The sequence below is a fragment of the Solanum dulcamara genome, chromosome 4, assembly GCF_947179165.1.
Source record: "Solanum dulcamara chromosome 4, daSolDulc1.2, whole genome shotgun sequence".
Classification (NCBI taxonomy): domain Eukaryota; kingdom Viridiplantae; phylum Streptophyta; class Magnoliopsida; order Solanales; family Solanaceae; genus Solanum; species Solanum dulcamara.
Window position 1 is genome coordinate 36,801,338 of NC_077240.1, and position 15,995 is coordinate 36,817,332.

The following is a 15,995-nucleotide window of genomic DNA, read 5'->3' on the forward strand; positions in this document are numbered from 1 at the left end:
CTACTTTAAACCTATTGGTTTCACATTTTAGGAGAATATTTGAATTTTTTGAAATTTTTGACTAAAGGAAAGCCTATTTTTACTGATAAGCTCGAGAAGATACTCTAGACCAGCCTGTAAATTGAATTTTAGGTTATATTTCTCGTACAGTCCATCTGTTGACAAGTCCAAGGCATTATTGCGGACCGATGGATGTTTTTTCTGGACTTCTAATTGTATGCATTGGCCACATTTGTATTACACCATCTTGTTTTATCTATGTGGCTCTGGTTGCCTTGTATTTGGGTGCTACCTGTTGTTAGCTTATTTTCACTATAGCTCTTTGAATTGTTAAATACCATAGTATTAACAATATTAAACTTCTATCTAGTTATCTATCAACCGTACTACTTCTTATTTATATATAGTATCTTTCTGAGCTCGGTTCACCTATGATGCCTACTGAGTACCCAGTGTTTTGGTATTCTTACTACACTTCGGCATCTTTTTCTAATACACCTCTTAGTAAAGTCACCCTGACTGAGTTTTAGATTTCTCATGGTCGTCGCAGTCTTGGATCACGGTGAGCTCTTGGCATTATGAATTTGTTGCCTTTCTTCTTTTGTATTCGTGTTAGTATTTTGTATTTTGTATATTGATTAGACATACTTGATGTATTAGCCTTTCTGTACTTAAACGCTCGTGTACTAGTGACATCAGGTCTAGGGTTGGATTGTTTTTATAGTTGTCTTACTTAGTCACTTTTGGGCCCTTTTTGTAATTTTGTATTATATTTACATATCCATGTTATGGGCTATATTCTATTTCTCTATTTCTGTTTCTGCATTTTCTCTTTCTAATTAATATTTGTCTTATGCTTTGGGTTTTGGCATACCTATGGGGGTTTTATAGTAGGTACCATCATTGTCCCATTTTGGATCATGGTACTAAGACATTTGGTGTTAATCGTGTGTTTGAGTCATTCAATTTATATTATAGTGTTGGTCCATTGCTAATTGTAATGTAATTTTGGAAACTAACATATGAGCAGCATTCTGATCTAATAGATAACATGGTTAATAATACTATTGAAAAGCTTTTGATGTCCTTATACTTATGACTACATCTGGCTTTCCAAATTTCCCAACAAATGAATAGAGGAAGGCAGTGTATTAGTACTAAGTGAACTTTATTATTTATTCTACTTACTTGCCAAACAATAAGAGTCTCTCTTATTATTTCTTGTCTATTTTTAATGCCATAAGGATTTGAGAAGAAAATTCAGACTACCTTTTTTATATCTTTTACATAATATTTGTGACTTGGAGTGATGGATGGGATGATTCTCAAGGTGATCAGATGATTGCAGGATGAGATTTTCAATTTTGAATGCTTGAAGTTTGATCAGAGTCTACTATCTAGGTTAACGAGTTTGAATTTTAGTTCTGACATTTTGTAAGGTTCGGAAGGTAATTTTGGTTTGATTGGATAGCTTGCTAGAATCCCGAGGGGTTCTGAAGTGATTTTGATCATTGGTTGGATTTTCAAAATTTTTATGGAAGTTAAGTGTTACCATGATTAATTTTCTATCAAGATGACTTTAGATTGGTGATTTGATAATTCAAATAAACTTGCAATGTGTTTTAGGGTCAATCTACATATTCAGTTTATTTTTATAGGTTCCTGAATGAATCCTTAGGCTTGATTCCGAGAGTTGGACCATTTTGGAGTTTGTTGGTCTCAGTTGTTAGAGTGCAACTGCCCTGATAAGTTATATCCACTTCTACAAAGTTGCTTTTAGGGTTAGGAGTTGTTTCTATCATAATTTGAGAAAGTTGAGAGATTTCACTTCTACAAGGACTTCTCTACATTCGTGTCAAAGCATTGGCAAGGGTGAGGTGTACTTGAGAAGTTGCAGGTGTGATGTGTTTCTGCTAATTCGGTGAAATTGGTTAGAATAAATAGCAGCAAAATCTAGCAATATCTTTATTTGTGATTCCGAACTCTCGTTGAATGTATGAATTAATACTTCATTTAACTAGTGATGATGAGGATTGTCTTTGAGGAGAGATTTGAATCTTTCTCATTCTTTGTATAGATTCTCCCCTTCTTGCTGCTTAAAACTCAATATTGTGTTTGTCAATCTTGCAGTCTTCCCAAATAGAAAGAAGTGAATTAGGAATTTTCTTGCAAGGTCGTCGTTCCAAAAAGTAATAGATTTAGATGGTTCAGCCTTCAACCACCTTTTTGCTTCCCTACGAAGGGAAAACAGAAATAGTGTGAGTTTAAAATCATCGGCTAAGACTCATGCTGTTATGTATGTGCATGCTACTGATTACCAGAAAGTTCTAAATATGTTGTTGTGGATCCTCATGCTGCAAACATGTGAACCATCTGCTTATGTGTAGTAGTTGCAATATATTCTGGTTATGCTCAAATCTACCTCTTGTTTTTAGTCTGTGGATGTTAGAAGCTAAGTGGCATTACTTATGAGTGGGACTGCCACATCGCATACTACTATAGGAGGTATTGTCATATTTATAGGATTAGTTCAATGTTGTTGCACATGATGGATTTGACTCATGTAAAACTATTAAAGAGTAGCTTTTTTCTTTCTCAGGATGTGAGTCGACTAATTCTTCATTCCATGCCAACATATTTGCAACTAGAACATATTCATGTATAAATAATGACTAAAATCAAGTTATTAACACCTGAAGAAAAAAAGTAAAATAACTAAACAAATTGCTAAGTTTTAAGTCCCATGCAACGGTGCTAAAAATTCATTTAGGATTTCAACAAACACGCAAGTGTACGTAGTCGTACAAGTAGCTCTAAAGAGACCATTATCGATTCCACATGGATTTGTGATTTACCATCAATTTAGCTATCCTAATATTGCATATTTATACAAGTATTTAGGTGATCAAAAAGAGTATGTTTGTTGATTATAACTATTTTAATTAAACTATTGAAAGCAAGTAATTTTTGTTGACATCACTGATTGAGAGAAGTTTTAGGGTTACAACTTTACTAAGCATTCATATATAGTATATGATTTTATTGACTTAGTTTATTTATCTAGTTATTGATTTATGGGGATAATAATATGATCATGGTCTTACGAGCCTCTAATCATGACCTCACAAATATATCATTGAGATCTTTTTGGGTGCTTTTTTTTCATTTTTTAGTCGAATGCATTAAATCACATTATTATCTAATTATCAAGAATATTATGAATATATATAAAAAGCAAGGTTATTAAACGGTTATTGTCCTCATAATAAAGTAAAATATGGGTATAAAATGACAAAATAGAAGTAAATATTAGCCCAAATCAACATGCATGCTTGTCATTGAGCGAGAAATTAATAAACATTAAAAATAATGAAGCTAAAAAGGTTGCACCTCACAAAAAGAGAAAATAAATTAGAGTTAGTATTAGTAGTATATTTAGGCACAAAGAGAAAAAAGAACAAGCAGTCGCGAATCAGGGGCATGCAATTTATTAAATTAAGAAAATATGTGAAAATGACAACACGTAAATATGAAAACTAAATTAAAGGAGCCAAGCAAAGAAGCAACAATGTCCTCAAAGTTTGACAAAACATTGATTTGTTAGAGCATTTATCGGAGGAATTTTTTTAATTTGTCAATAAAATGGCAAGGAAGAAGAATTCATGCAGAGAGAGGGAGAGCTCTTATACCTTCAAAAACATCCTGGGTAAGAGCTATAAAGTGCTTTAAATTGTTGATATATCTCAAGCTCTCTTTGGTTTTTAAAAAAAAGGGTTGAGGGGTTGCAAAAAATGGCCATGGCAATTAGTGGATCATCTTTGGCCCTCATTCTTGTGTTGTCAGCTGTGGTTACCTGCAAATGCAATGCACCTGCTCTTGTTCCTCTAGCTGATCAAACTATTTTTAATGTCTTCGATTTTGGTGCAAAACCTAACTCAGAAGTTATAAGCACACAGGTAATTAATTAACCCACCCACCTACCCCCCTTAATTTATTCAAATATTAAGTACAAATTAAAGGGAAATCTAAATGAAATTTTTGGGCATACAAAATATTTATAAATTCTATAAAAGGTTAATGCACAATATATATATATATATATATATATATATATATATATACATATATATATATATTGGTTAGGGACCTTATATTCAATAATCTTTGACCTATTTATATAGTTCTCAGTTCAATGTTCTTGTATTGATATCCTTGAATGAAATAATTAGGTCATCCATGTTAGACAATCCTGAAAAAGAAATAAAGTTAAAAGGAGAAAAAAAAGAACATCTATAGAAAATGTGTGTCATTTAAATATGAAGAATTGTCTTATTTATATAGTACTTCTCTTTTTCTCAATCGTAATTTTTATTGTGCAAAATGAAAAAAATAAAACAATTGTCTTCTTCCTAATTCTTTGGGAAGATTATTGAGACAATCGGCTGTCTTCTGCCAAATATTAGATATAAATGGCTTTAAAGGACGAATTCTTATAGTGTAGTTCGTGTTTATAACATGTTATAATTACGTCGTTGTCAGGTGGATTCTTCATTTGTGTGATGCACTCATGCATGTCAAATGGGAATTACAACATGTGTATGAACATAAATTAAGCAAGAATTTTTAAGTTAATGAATTATGATCATAATTCATTTTTTGCTTATTGGATTCTGAATAGATTATTTGCTTATATTGTTTTTCAGTATTGTGGTTATATTGATTGATTGTATGAAATCAGGCATTTATGAAGGCATGGCGTGCTGCTTGTGATTTCAATGGTAGAGCAAGAGTATTTGTTCCTCCAGGAGTATATACACTAGGAGAAATCATATTTGCAGGACCATGCAAAGGCACACATCCTATAATACTTCAAATTGCAGGAACCTTAAAGGCAGTGCCTGATGTTTCTGAATACTCAAACTTCGCTTGGATCTCATTCGAGTCTATTAATGGTGTTATTATTACTGGTGGAGGCACTCTAGATGCTCAAGGACAAGATGTTTGGCAGTTTAATGACTGTAAAACTAATCCTAATTGTGTCCACCTACCTGCCGTAAGTTAATCGTCTTAATCAATTACTCTTCTAATTTGGGATTTCATTTTGTCAGTTTCTTTTTTTATTTTATGGAGATTATAGATCAGTAATACTTTGTGATTCTATTTTTTTGTTTTCTAGACCTTGCACTTCAATGATATAAAGAACGGAAAAGTGATGAGGTTGAATTTGATAAATAGCATGGGATTTCATTTACATATTACCAATAGCTATTTGGTAAGGTTCCATGGACTTACAATCGATGCCCCTGGAGACAGCCCAAATACTGATGGAATACACATAAGCAAGTCCAACTCCATAAAACTTTCTAGGAGTGTCATTAGGACTGGCGATGATTGTGTTTCATTCGGACAAGGAACAAACAATGTCACAGTTAACAAAGTCACTTGTGGCCCTGGCCATGGTATTAGGTACATAATCTGACACTCCCTTTGGCACTAGAGAAAGTTTCACTCATTAAATTTACTGAACGTTCACTCGTATAATAATCTCACACTGTTATGTTGTTTGTGGTTATTGAAAATACAGTGTAGGTAGTCTTGGTAAGTTGGTTGGCGAATTAGAAGTTAGAGGACTCATTGTGAAGAATTGCACCATGAGAGGCACCACAAATGGTATCCGAATTAAAACTTATGCAAGAGAAAATCCCAATAGAGCATTCGGAATGATGTTCAGTGACATTGTTATGGAAAATGTTAAAAATCCAATCATCATAGACCAGAGTTATGGTGACAAATCAACTGAGGTTTGTACAATTAACTTCCCGTATGTTTTTCCTTTATATTAGCAACATTTGATGAGTAGTGATGATTCATCATGGATTGAATTTTGCAGTCATCATCGCAAGTCAAAATAAGTGATGTAATTTATCAGAACATAAGAGGAACAACAAGCAGTGAGATAGCAGTTCAACTGTTGTGCAGTTCACGATTTCCTTGTCAAAATGTTCGACTCACCAACATAAATTTGAAGCATATTTCCAATACACCAACTACTTCTCAATGTCAAAATGCAAATGTTGGCTATACAGGTATCCAAATTCCATCACCTTGCCATGGATTCTCTTCATAGTACCCTATGATCAATTTGCAATCAAAATGAAAATGTTGGCTATACAATGGAGAAAATGCACATGTCTAATCTGATCAATGTCACCGTCCAAAAGTAGCAAGAACTGAGAAAATACGATGTTGTAGATAAAAATAATAATGCCTCCCACAGTGCCAACACCTACAATTTTGTGATATCGATGGAAATCTTCTTCACAATAGGTGTGAATGTAATTTTCATTATTATAATTCCCTCTTCCTTTTCCCTGATCATCAAATGTAATAGAATTTGAAAAAGAAAAAATAAAAAGAGTTTCCCTCACATGTTATATATATTTGCGAGTCCACCCCAAATTCCCTAAAAATATTTATATTTGGTTTTTTATACCTTCTTTAAGTTTGAAGTATTTAGTTATAGTAGTTATGAGTTACAACATAGCTATCCCTTGGGGATATGTATAAGGGAAGATTTAATTTAGTTTGTACTTTCGTTTATTTTATTTGTCTTTTTATGATAGTTTGAGCACTCACATGAAATATAAGAGAGGAACAATTGGGTTATTAAAGATTTTCGAGATTTTTCAAATTTTAACTTAAATTTTTTAAAATGTTGAAACAATTTTGAAGAATCTTTTTCAACTTAGTTATTGTCAAACAATAATAAAGAGAGACATGGCACACATGATTTTTAGGTGTAAAAACATCCTGACTCGAAAGGGTATAATCTATAAAAGCCCACTCACCCACGGGGGATTTCAACCCAAATTTACTAAAACCAACAAACTAATTGACCGGATTATAAATATAACCCTTATTTCACCTACTTAGACTTTTACTAAGCACTCTATGCAGCACTTGACAAATTGTTTACGAATATTTTACAATTTTGCAAGCTCAAGTAAGCTCTTTTGACTCAATATCGCTACGGGAATGCTAGATTAAAGAAAGACATAAGAGAATTGCTTAAGAAGGCTTTTTGTATTGCTTGGAAGATTGATTGCTTTTGGTTCATGGTTCACAAATGAATGTCTCTCCTATTTATAGTACTCACTTTGGCTAATATGCAAATAATAAGTACTACATAAGTCCATACATATATACCATTATAGAAGTCCTTACATATTTAAAAATAAGTTCCTCTTTCTAGAATTCTCTACAAGCCTAGAGTATTCTAAGGTCTTCCAAGAACTCTTTTTAGATATTCTAGAGCCTTCTCCAAAACCACTCCATAAATCTAGAATCTTCATACTAAGACTAGCATACTTATGCTTCTTATATGAATAATTTTATGCCTAAGTGGTAGGATAAAGTAGCGGGTCATGACACTTTCCCGCACCTTATGATGTGATGACCATGGAACGCTACTGCTGCATCAACTCTCAAATTTGGTCTTTAAACTGCAACAATTCTTCGTATCATTCCCATGTGGATTCCTTCAAAAACTGTCCCTTCCAATATAGGAACATGGTGGTGGCTTGTTGTCCTTGTTTTTGCTTGGCTTGATAGTTAATAATAGCCTCAACTTCTCGATCGTGTGAGGTATTAATGGTAATTGGTGCCCATCTTGATTGATTCAGGCTAGGATCATCCTTGTCCTCATGGTATGTCTTGAGGATACTCGCATGAAAGATGGGATAAACCTTGAGATGAGGTGGTAACTCTAACTTTTATGAGGTTTTGCCTACCTTGGTCATAATCCTGAACAGGCCTTGATACCTTCGTACCAAATTCTGGTGCATGCCTTGTAGTGCCTTAAATTACCTCATATTGAAATTTACAAAGACCATGTCTCCAGCCTTGTAGTCTATGGGACGACGCTTACGGTTAGCAAATTTCTTTATTTTATTTGATGCCTTGTACTAGTAGGACTTAGCCGTGTCCAATTTCTCCTCAAAGCCCTTGGCCATATGATAAGCCCCCAAAATCCTACTCTCAAATGCAATCGTTATTCACTTCAACCTCCAAGTATTCCCTCAAGCTGATCATGAAGACACTGCAGGTATATGAACATACATCAGGTCAGCTTATTAAGAAAGACTAGAGTTAATGCATGATCTTTCTGAATACTGATCCAGACATCATTACAAGGGTCACTTCTACCACTAGTTTCAAATCAACTCATGACCCTATTACTTATCTGGGATGTCCCTTATATATTGGGGGTCAAAGGATCATTTAATTTTCTAGTATGGTGTCCAAAGTTATCTCTAGAATCAAAGGTTGGCAGACCAAAATATTGAGCTATGGGGGAAGAGCTACTCTTGTTAAATCAGTGTTGCAGTCCCTTCCAATTCATCTGTTGTCTGTTATCATCCCTACAGTTACTACCCTCAAACAAATTAAAGCTCTTATTGTAGATTTCTTCTAGGGATGGGATAAAGAGAAGAGAAAATACTACTGGGCATCTTGGGAGACTCTCAGCTATTCTGTTGAGGAAAGGGGTATTGGTATGAAAAACGTACAAGATGTGTGCCTAGCCTTGCAGTAAAAATAGTGGTGGATATTCAGGTCCGAGAAGACACTATGGGGAGAATTTGTAAAGTCTAAATACTGCCAAAGGGCATATCAAGTGATAAAAAAAAATAGGACACTGGTCAATCGCTTATGTGGAAGCACACTATGGAAAATAAAATCTATATTGAGCCTCATATACATTGGCATATCAACTCAGGTACCTGCAGCTTTTGGTGGGATGATTGACTGACTATTGGACCCCTAGATAATCACGATAACTATCTACCTAGACTCAATAATACTACAGTCTCTAAATACCTTATGAATGGGGAATGGAATATGCAGAAACTCAGACAATATGCCCCTCCTCAACTGGTGCAATAAATCCTTAGTACTGAAATAAATTATCAGCCTAACATAGTTGATCAAGCCTGCTAGAAGCTAACTTCACATGGTAATTTCACTTCCAATTCTGCTTAGGAACAAATTAGAAAGAAAAAAACTAAGACATTGAATGATGGTTGCACTTGGCACATTAACATCCCTTTCAAAGTGTCTTTTTTACTATGGAGATCTCTCAGGCAGAAACTTCCCACCAATGAAAAATTCGCCCAAATTGGAGTAGATCCAGTAGCATGTTCTTATTGTTATAGACCTAGTTTGTATAATTCTGACCACATATTTGCCTCTGGAAATTTTGCCAAGCATATTTAGCAACAATTTTCCAGCTCCCGGGGGATCCTGCAAGACACCTTCTTGAGAAGCATTCTGATGAATTGGTGGACTTCCAAATCCAATAATGATGTTTATAAGCTCATACTGCAGGCAACTCCTATTTTTGTTTGTTGGCATATATGGAAGAATAGATGTGCAAGTAAATATGGAGGAAAGAAATCTAGTGTTACTAGAGTTAAGTTCTCCATTATTAAGGATCTATACATGCTGATAAGCACAGCTTATCCTTACATTATGTGGCCAGAGGGCTGGAAAGAGCTGGTTATTATGGTAGAGAATTGCCAACATGACATAAGAGTGATCAAAGTTAAGTGGATCAGACCTACACCTTCTATAGTGAAGTTGAACATTGATGGGAGTGCATTAGACAACCCTGGGAAAATTGGAGCGGGGGGAATATTAAGAGACCACAATGGTAACTTAATATATGCCTTTGCAATCTCATTAGGACATGGCACCAATAATCAAGCGGAAGTGCAGGTAGCAACTATGGGCATCCTTTGGTGTCTCCAACATGGTTATAGTAGAGTGATATTGGAGGTGGACTCAGAACTATTGACTAAGTAGTTGAACCAAGGTATCAAACCTCCATGGAGCATTCATAAATACATGATAGAACTCCAGAATGTAGTCCAGCTTTTAGACCTCTTCCACTGCAAACATGTATTACGAGAAGCAAATTTTACTGCAGATACTTTATCTAAGCATAGCCATATGATTGATAATACTCAACACTTCTAGAATATGCAATAACTTCCACAAAAAACCAAGGGCTACATCAAATTGGACAAGATAGAGATGGCAAGCTTCAGGAGAATAAGATTAAAAGGGATAAAAAAATTCCTTAAACTCTTCTTATCCCTAATGTTCTAACTTATTATTCAAATTGGATGTCTCTAATTCATAGATATATCTACTTTGAAATCTTCATAGTTAGGACTTTTGTAAAGGGGGGAGTCTCCTTCATTTATTGCTTTTCTAGATTAATCATCTTACCACTAGAGGTAAGAACTAGAGTAGGTGTTTTTTTCTCTAATTTTGCTATGCAGGTACACTGCAGGCCTGCACCACAAGAGCCAATAATTGGATCCCTCTTCTTGTTTGCTTTATTTGTGCAAGTACACTAAAGTGCTGCAATACCTGATGACTAGCTATATAGAGGCCCTTGTTTCTTACTCATATGCAGGTACAAAGGTAGAGCTGTAGTTACACCCTCTATTTCAATCAACCTACAATAATCTACATCAACATCCAACAACAACAACTCTAGAGCTACAAAACTGCAGCAGCCAACATGAAGTCCATCAACTCACAACCCACAACCCACAGAGCTATAGCAACCTATACATTCTATGCATCATGCACTCACATTTCATGGACAAACTCGGTATAACAAGCCTAAGAAGGACAAAGATGAAAAGAACAATCTTGATCCATGGAAATTAGAAGTGTTGTATACTTGTTCTTCTTCATTTTAGTTATGTATAAAATGTAGCTAATTTGAATAGGACTAGTATAGGTTTCTTTCTTGTATTCACATGGAAGGGGAGAATCTCTCTTATTTATGTTTTTCTTAGTCGCATTGTATCAAGAGGAGTCCTCTCATAAGTTATATTGCTTTTCTAGTATTTAGGAAATACTCTATTGTATCGGGGATGAGTTAGCCGATCTTAGTAGGTTAGCCGACTTATGAATCAACTTAAGAATGGAGGTAAGGTTTATGTCCCCCTCCTTGTAATTTTCTATGATTCATGTATAATAAAGCTTGGGGTACGGCTCAACCCCTGGCTATGCACGAGAGGTGAGAACCTCGTGTAGGGTCTGTTCCTATAAAAAAAAATTAAAAATTCAATCGGTAGTGAATATGGAGTTTGTGGTTCCTTTCCTTTGCTAACTCAAATGGTGTCCGCTTGGTAGACTTGCTCCACGATAAGCTATAGGAGAATAAGGCTATGTCCAGTTATCTCGCCCAATCCTTTTAATGAAACTCACAACATACCTTAGGTAGCACTACAACATGGAATTAACTCACTTAGTGTGGTTGTTCATCTCTAGGTGGAAACTAGTGGAGAAATTCAGCTTCATGCCAAGTGTTTTTATCAAATCTCTCCAGAAGTTTCTTGTGAAGAGCAGGTCTCAATGGCTGATGATATGCCTTGGAAACCTCGAATGCTTTTCCAAATTTTTGAAGAATAACTTGGAAGCTTCCTTAGTGGTGCAACCTGCTATGGCGAGATAAAACTAGCATACTTAGAGAATTTGTCCATTATGAACATGATCGTCACATACCCATTGGATTTAGGCAAGCAAATTAGGAATTCCATAGTCACACTCATCCATGGATGTTATGTTCTAGATAATGGCTCCAACGGTCCTCCTGGTTGTCGTTGCTCCACCTTATTTTTATGGCACACAAGACAAGTCTGCACAGATCACTCTATGTCTTCCTTCATGTACATCCACTAGTAGATCGCCTCGATTAATACTCTCATTTGATGCTACCTCGAGTGTCTAGCTCATAATGTGTCATTACTCTTCTTCATGATTCGTCGCATAATGGTTCCAAACTTGGGCACATAGATCCTTCGTCCGGCGATGAGAAATAGTCCATTTTCTACATTGAAGTACCTTGTCTTTCCTTATGTGGCTAGCTCCATAAGTCATTTTTCTTTCGGATCATTTTTCATTCCATCCTTGATATTGCCTTGAATTTCATAGCAAAATATGGTGATGGAAGCAAGCTCAGACTTTCTACTCAATGCATCGGCCACAACATTTTCGTTGTGTGGTTTATACTCCACCTCATCATCAAATTTGGCTAAGAAGTCTTGCCACCTAGATTTCTTAGGCATGAGCTTCTTTTTGGACTAGAAGTAACTGGTGGCTACATTGTCGGTCTTGACCATGAACTTAGAGCAGAGTAAGTAATGTCTCCACGTGTGTAGGCAATGTACAATGGTCATCATCTCCTTCTTTTGTATGATATATCATCATTCTATCTCATTTATCTTGAGAATCTTGAATGCGGTGAGGCCTCAAGCATCAATACTCCTCAATACAATAGTACAAAGCATCTGTAGGTACCTTGAATATCGGAACAATCAGGCAGCGCTAGGATTAGATCCTCTGTTACGGCAACCTTGAGGTCTTCGAATGCATTCTGCAATATTCCAAATGCACGACTTATTCTTTTTCAACAATTCAGTTAGTGGAACAGGTTTGGTAGAGTAGCCACTTATGAACTTGTGATAATAGTTAGAAAGTCCAAAAAAGATCTAATGTCACACCCAGGAGGGTAACCTAGGCATGGCCAGCACTCAAAAACTACTGCTAGTCCCTAAGCAAACCACTTGGCCTATTCACACATTTATTCAATCAACATTCCATAAGCAGAAGACTTAAATCATTAAGAAAACAACTCCAGATAAGGCCAAAGGCCAATAATCTAGCTAAATCAAATCAATAAGACTAGTATGAACGAAACTAGCCAGAAGACAATACCAATAAACAACATCAACAATCTAGTCTATAAAGCATCTAACAACTGTCTAATTGTTCTAATAAAAGGTTCATGGCTACCTCGAATCAAAATATAGGGACTAGTATCAAAGCAAGAATGACCCATATGGATCCTCCTCATACATGGAAGGACTCACCAATCAGTTGGAAGGCAAACAAATCTTCAATGGTGCACTTGTTGATGATGTCTAAAACCTATCTCTACATTATTTCATGATGTAGGTCCAAATGGACGTCAGTACATAAAATGTATGAGTATGTAATATAGCATATTGAAACATATATCAAGGTAGAATCAAATCAGTTGAGAGATCTCAAATTGGGAAAGTGAACAACTCAATCAATATGTCCTAAGTATAAACAAGAATAAGAGTTAGATAGAGACCAATCATATACAATCCAATCCAATCAGAGTACTATCAAAACCTATATAAGAGTTTCTCTTATCCGACAATCATCACTTATAAGCCAGTGATAGTACAACAAGATGACGTTGTTTCCATATCTATTCAATACCTTGCCTAGGTAAGAATGTATCAACCAATCATGGATTCCAAAACCAATCGACTCCTATCATGTTAGGACAAGAAATTAGGAAATATCCTTAATGGTTCAATCCTCTCCGACGTTTGACAACCTTATTATTGGGTTCGAGTTATTACTTACTCTTACCCAATTTTGTGCTCGATACTCCTCCTAAGACTCAAAGATCATAAGACAATGAATCCAAATCAAACCAAATCAATAAGTCTCGAATGGACTCTTATCAGTTCATTAGTTCAATCAAATCAATCCTTTCAACCAATCATTCCCAATCATTTATTTTAGAGAAGTTTGGACAATCATTTATGACAATATTTAGTTGAGACCATTCACTTGGGTTCAATTATGAAAATATAAAGGACTATCAAGTTTATCAACATTATCATCATGCTCACATCTCAATCACAAACATGCATTCAGAAATTCAAGGCTCTAGACTCAATCCTTAATGATATACATTCAATATACATCAATACGCTATTAGGATTTATGAAACAGGTTGTTCAAATCATTTTTCAAGAAACTAGTTCATAGAAAAGCATCAATTTCTCAATAATCAATAAAATATAGTAAAGTTAAGAAAGAAAATTCTCAAAAAACACGATCATGGGGACTTAATCCATTCCCAATCAATATATCACATTCATGGTCACATGAAGGAACAAAGTCCATATTTTAGTTTAGCCTTATATGTTTTAGTTTAGCGTTACATACCAAGAACTCGAAAAATAATCTAAAGTTGAAAGATGGGAGTGAATGCTTGAACCCTAGCTTCTTTCTCGTCTCCAATCCTTGCTCTCCAATACTAAGTGTTAATAAGAGTATATATGTATAGGGTACTCATAAGGAACTCAAAATAGCCCCAAAACATCAAGGTTTTGAGTCGTTCTACGACTTATAGAAACTTTGACGGGTCATCAAGTAACTCTTAGATCCTTCTGAGGATTCTGGGATTGGGGTCTACCGATATCTTTCTATGAATCTTATACACTTCTACAGGTCATAATACCCTTTCGTCCTATAATTTTCCAAAACCATGAAATCTTGAGTCTCTGAATCTCTTCCACAAGTCGTATCTATGGATCGTAACACTTTCTAAGACTCATCCTATTGAATCATAAAAAAAGTACTGAGGCTTGAATTTTTTAGAAATCAGGCAATGACTCTACGACTCGTTTCTACGATTCGTCAACACCCTTATGAGTCGTAAGGTGAGTTGTAAATCCTCTTCACACTTAGCAAAGTTTTTCCTTTCTAGTACCAACCCTATGAGTCTATCCTAAATTCATAGAATCCTTTACGATTTATAGTTAGACACATAGCAACTAGCACAAACTACTTTCCTTAATCTTTGTCAACTTTTTGCAAGTATCTTGAACTTAGTTTATACTAAAATAACACGGGGTGTTACTATATCTTCCCTCTGGGATCATTCGTACTCAAATGAAGACCAAGCTAAGGATTTACTCATGGCACGAATATAATCAAAACTCAAATACTCAATCAATCAAACTATCACTTGGACTCAAGAACACTTATCATATACTCAAACTCAGAATGAACACCAACTCAAATATAAGAGAAAAAACTATTACCAATAATATCATCATTAAGAGACACAATTAGATAGGGGTATCTTTATTTCATATCATCTTCAACTTCCCACGTAGCCTCTTTAACAAATTGATTTTGCCATAGAACTTTGCCAGATGCTATTGCCTTGGTTCTCAATTTACGAACTTGACGATCAAGAATCTGAACTGGGATATCCTCATAAGTCAAAATCTCCTTCACCCCAATTCTCTCAATCAGAACAACAAGTGAGGGATCCCCCAAACACTTCTTAAGCATAGAGATGTAAAACACGGGGTAAATAGCTATAACTCTAATGGTAATTCCAATTCATAGACCACATTACTAACCCTCTTCACAATCTGATAAAGACCAATATAAAGGGGACTAAGATTCCCTTTCTTGCCAAACTCATCACAACCTTCATGGGAAAAACCTTTAAGTATACCCAATCATGCACTTTGAACTCCCAATCTCTTCTCCTAACATTAATGTAAGATTTCTGTCAACTCTGAGTAGTCCTCAACCTCTCTTGGATGATCTCCACTTTTTCCATAGTCTGGTGAACTAAGTTTGTTCCAATCAACTCATCTTCACAAACTTCAAACCATTCAATTGTTGATCTACATCTCCTCCTATATAGAGCCATTTGAATACTCGAATGGAAGTTGTTATTGATTGAAAACTCAATAAGAGGTAATTGCTCATCCCAATTACCTTTGAAGTTGATAATACAAGCCCTCAACATATCCTCCATAGTCTGAATTGTACATTCTATTTGGCCGTCTGTTTGCAGATGGAAAATAGTTCTAAGGTTCACTTTTGAACCCAAACCTCTTTGAAATGACTTCCAAAACTGAGCAGTGAATTGAACTACTCTATCTTATATGATAGACAAGGGGACTCCATGAAGTCTGATAATCTCTCAAAGGTGCAATATGGCATAGTGCTTTGTGGTATGAGTAGTCTTAACGGGTAAGAAGTAAGCTGACTTGGTCATCCTATTTACAATCACCCAAATAGAGTCATGTTGTCTGCAGGATCGCGACAACCGAGTTATGAAGTCC

General features: G+C 35.3%; 1 protein-coding gene and 1 non-coding gene across 2 annotated transcripts; both read left to right on the forward strand.

Moving 5' to 3' along the window:
* Nucleotides 1-2,018: 2,018 nt before the first annotated feature.
* LOC129888138 (small nucleolar RNA R71) lies at nucleotides 2,019-2,125 on the forward strand. Its single transcript, XR_008766564.1, has one exon. It is a non-coding gene; the product is annotated as a small nucleolar RNA R71 (small nucleolar RNA).
* Nucleotides 2,126-3,791: 1,666 nt separating this feature from the next.
* On the forward strand, nucleotides 3,792-6,127 carry LOC129884196 (exopolygalacturonase-like). The gene is made up of 5 exons (XM_055958536.1): nucleotides 3,792-3,956; nucleotides 4,739-5,053; nucleotides 5,177-5,466; nucleotides 5,585-5,801; nucleotides 5,891-6,127. The coding sequence occupies exons 1-5, from the start codon at nucleotides 3,792-3,794 to the stop codon at nucleotides 6,125-6,127; spliced, it is 1,224 nt and encodes a 407-aa protein (XP_055814511.1).
* Nucleotides 6,128-15,995: the final 9,868 nt, after the last annotated feature.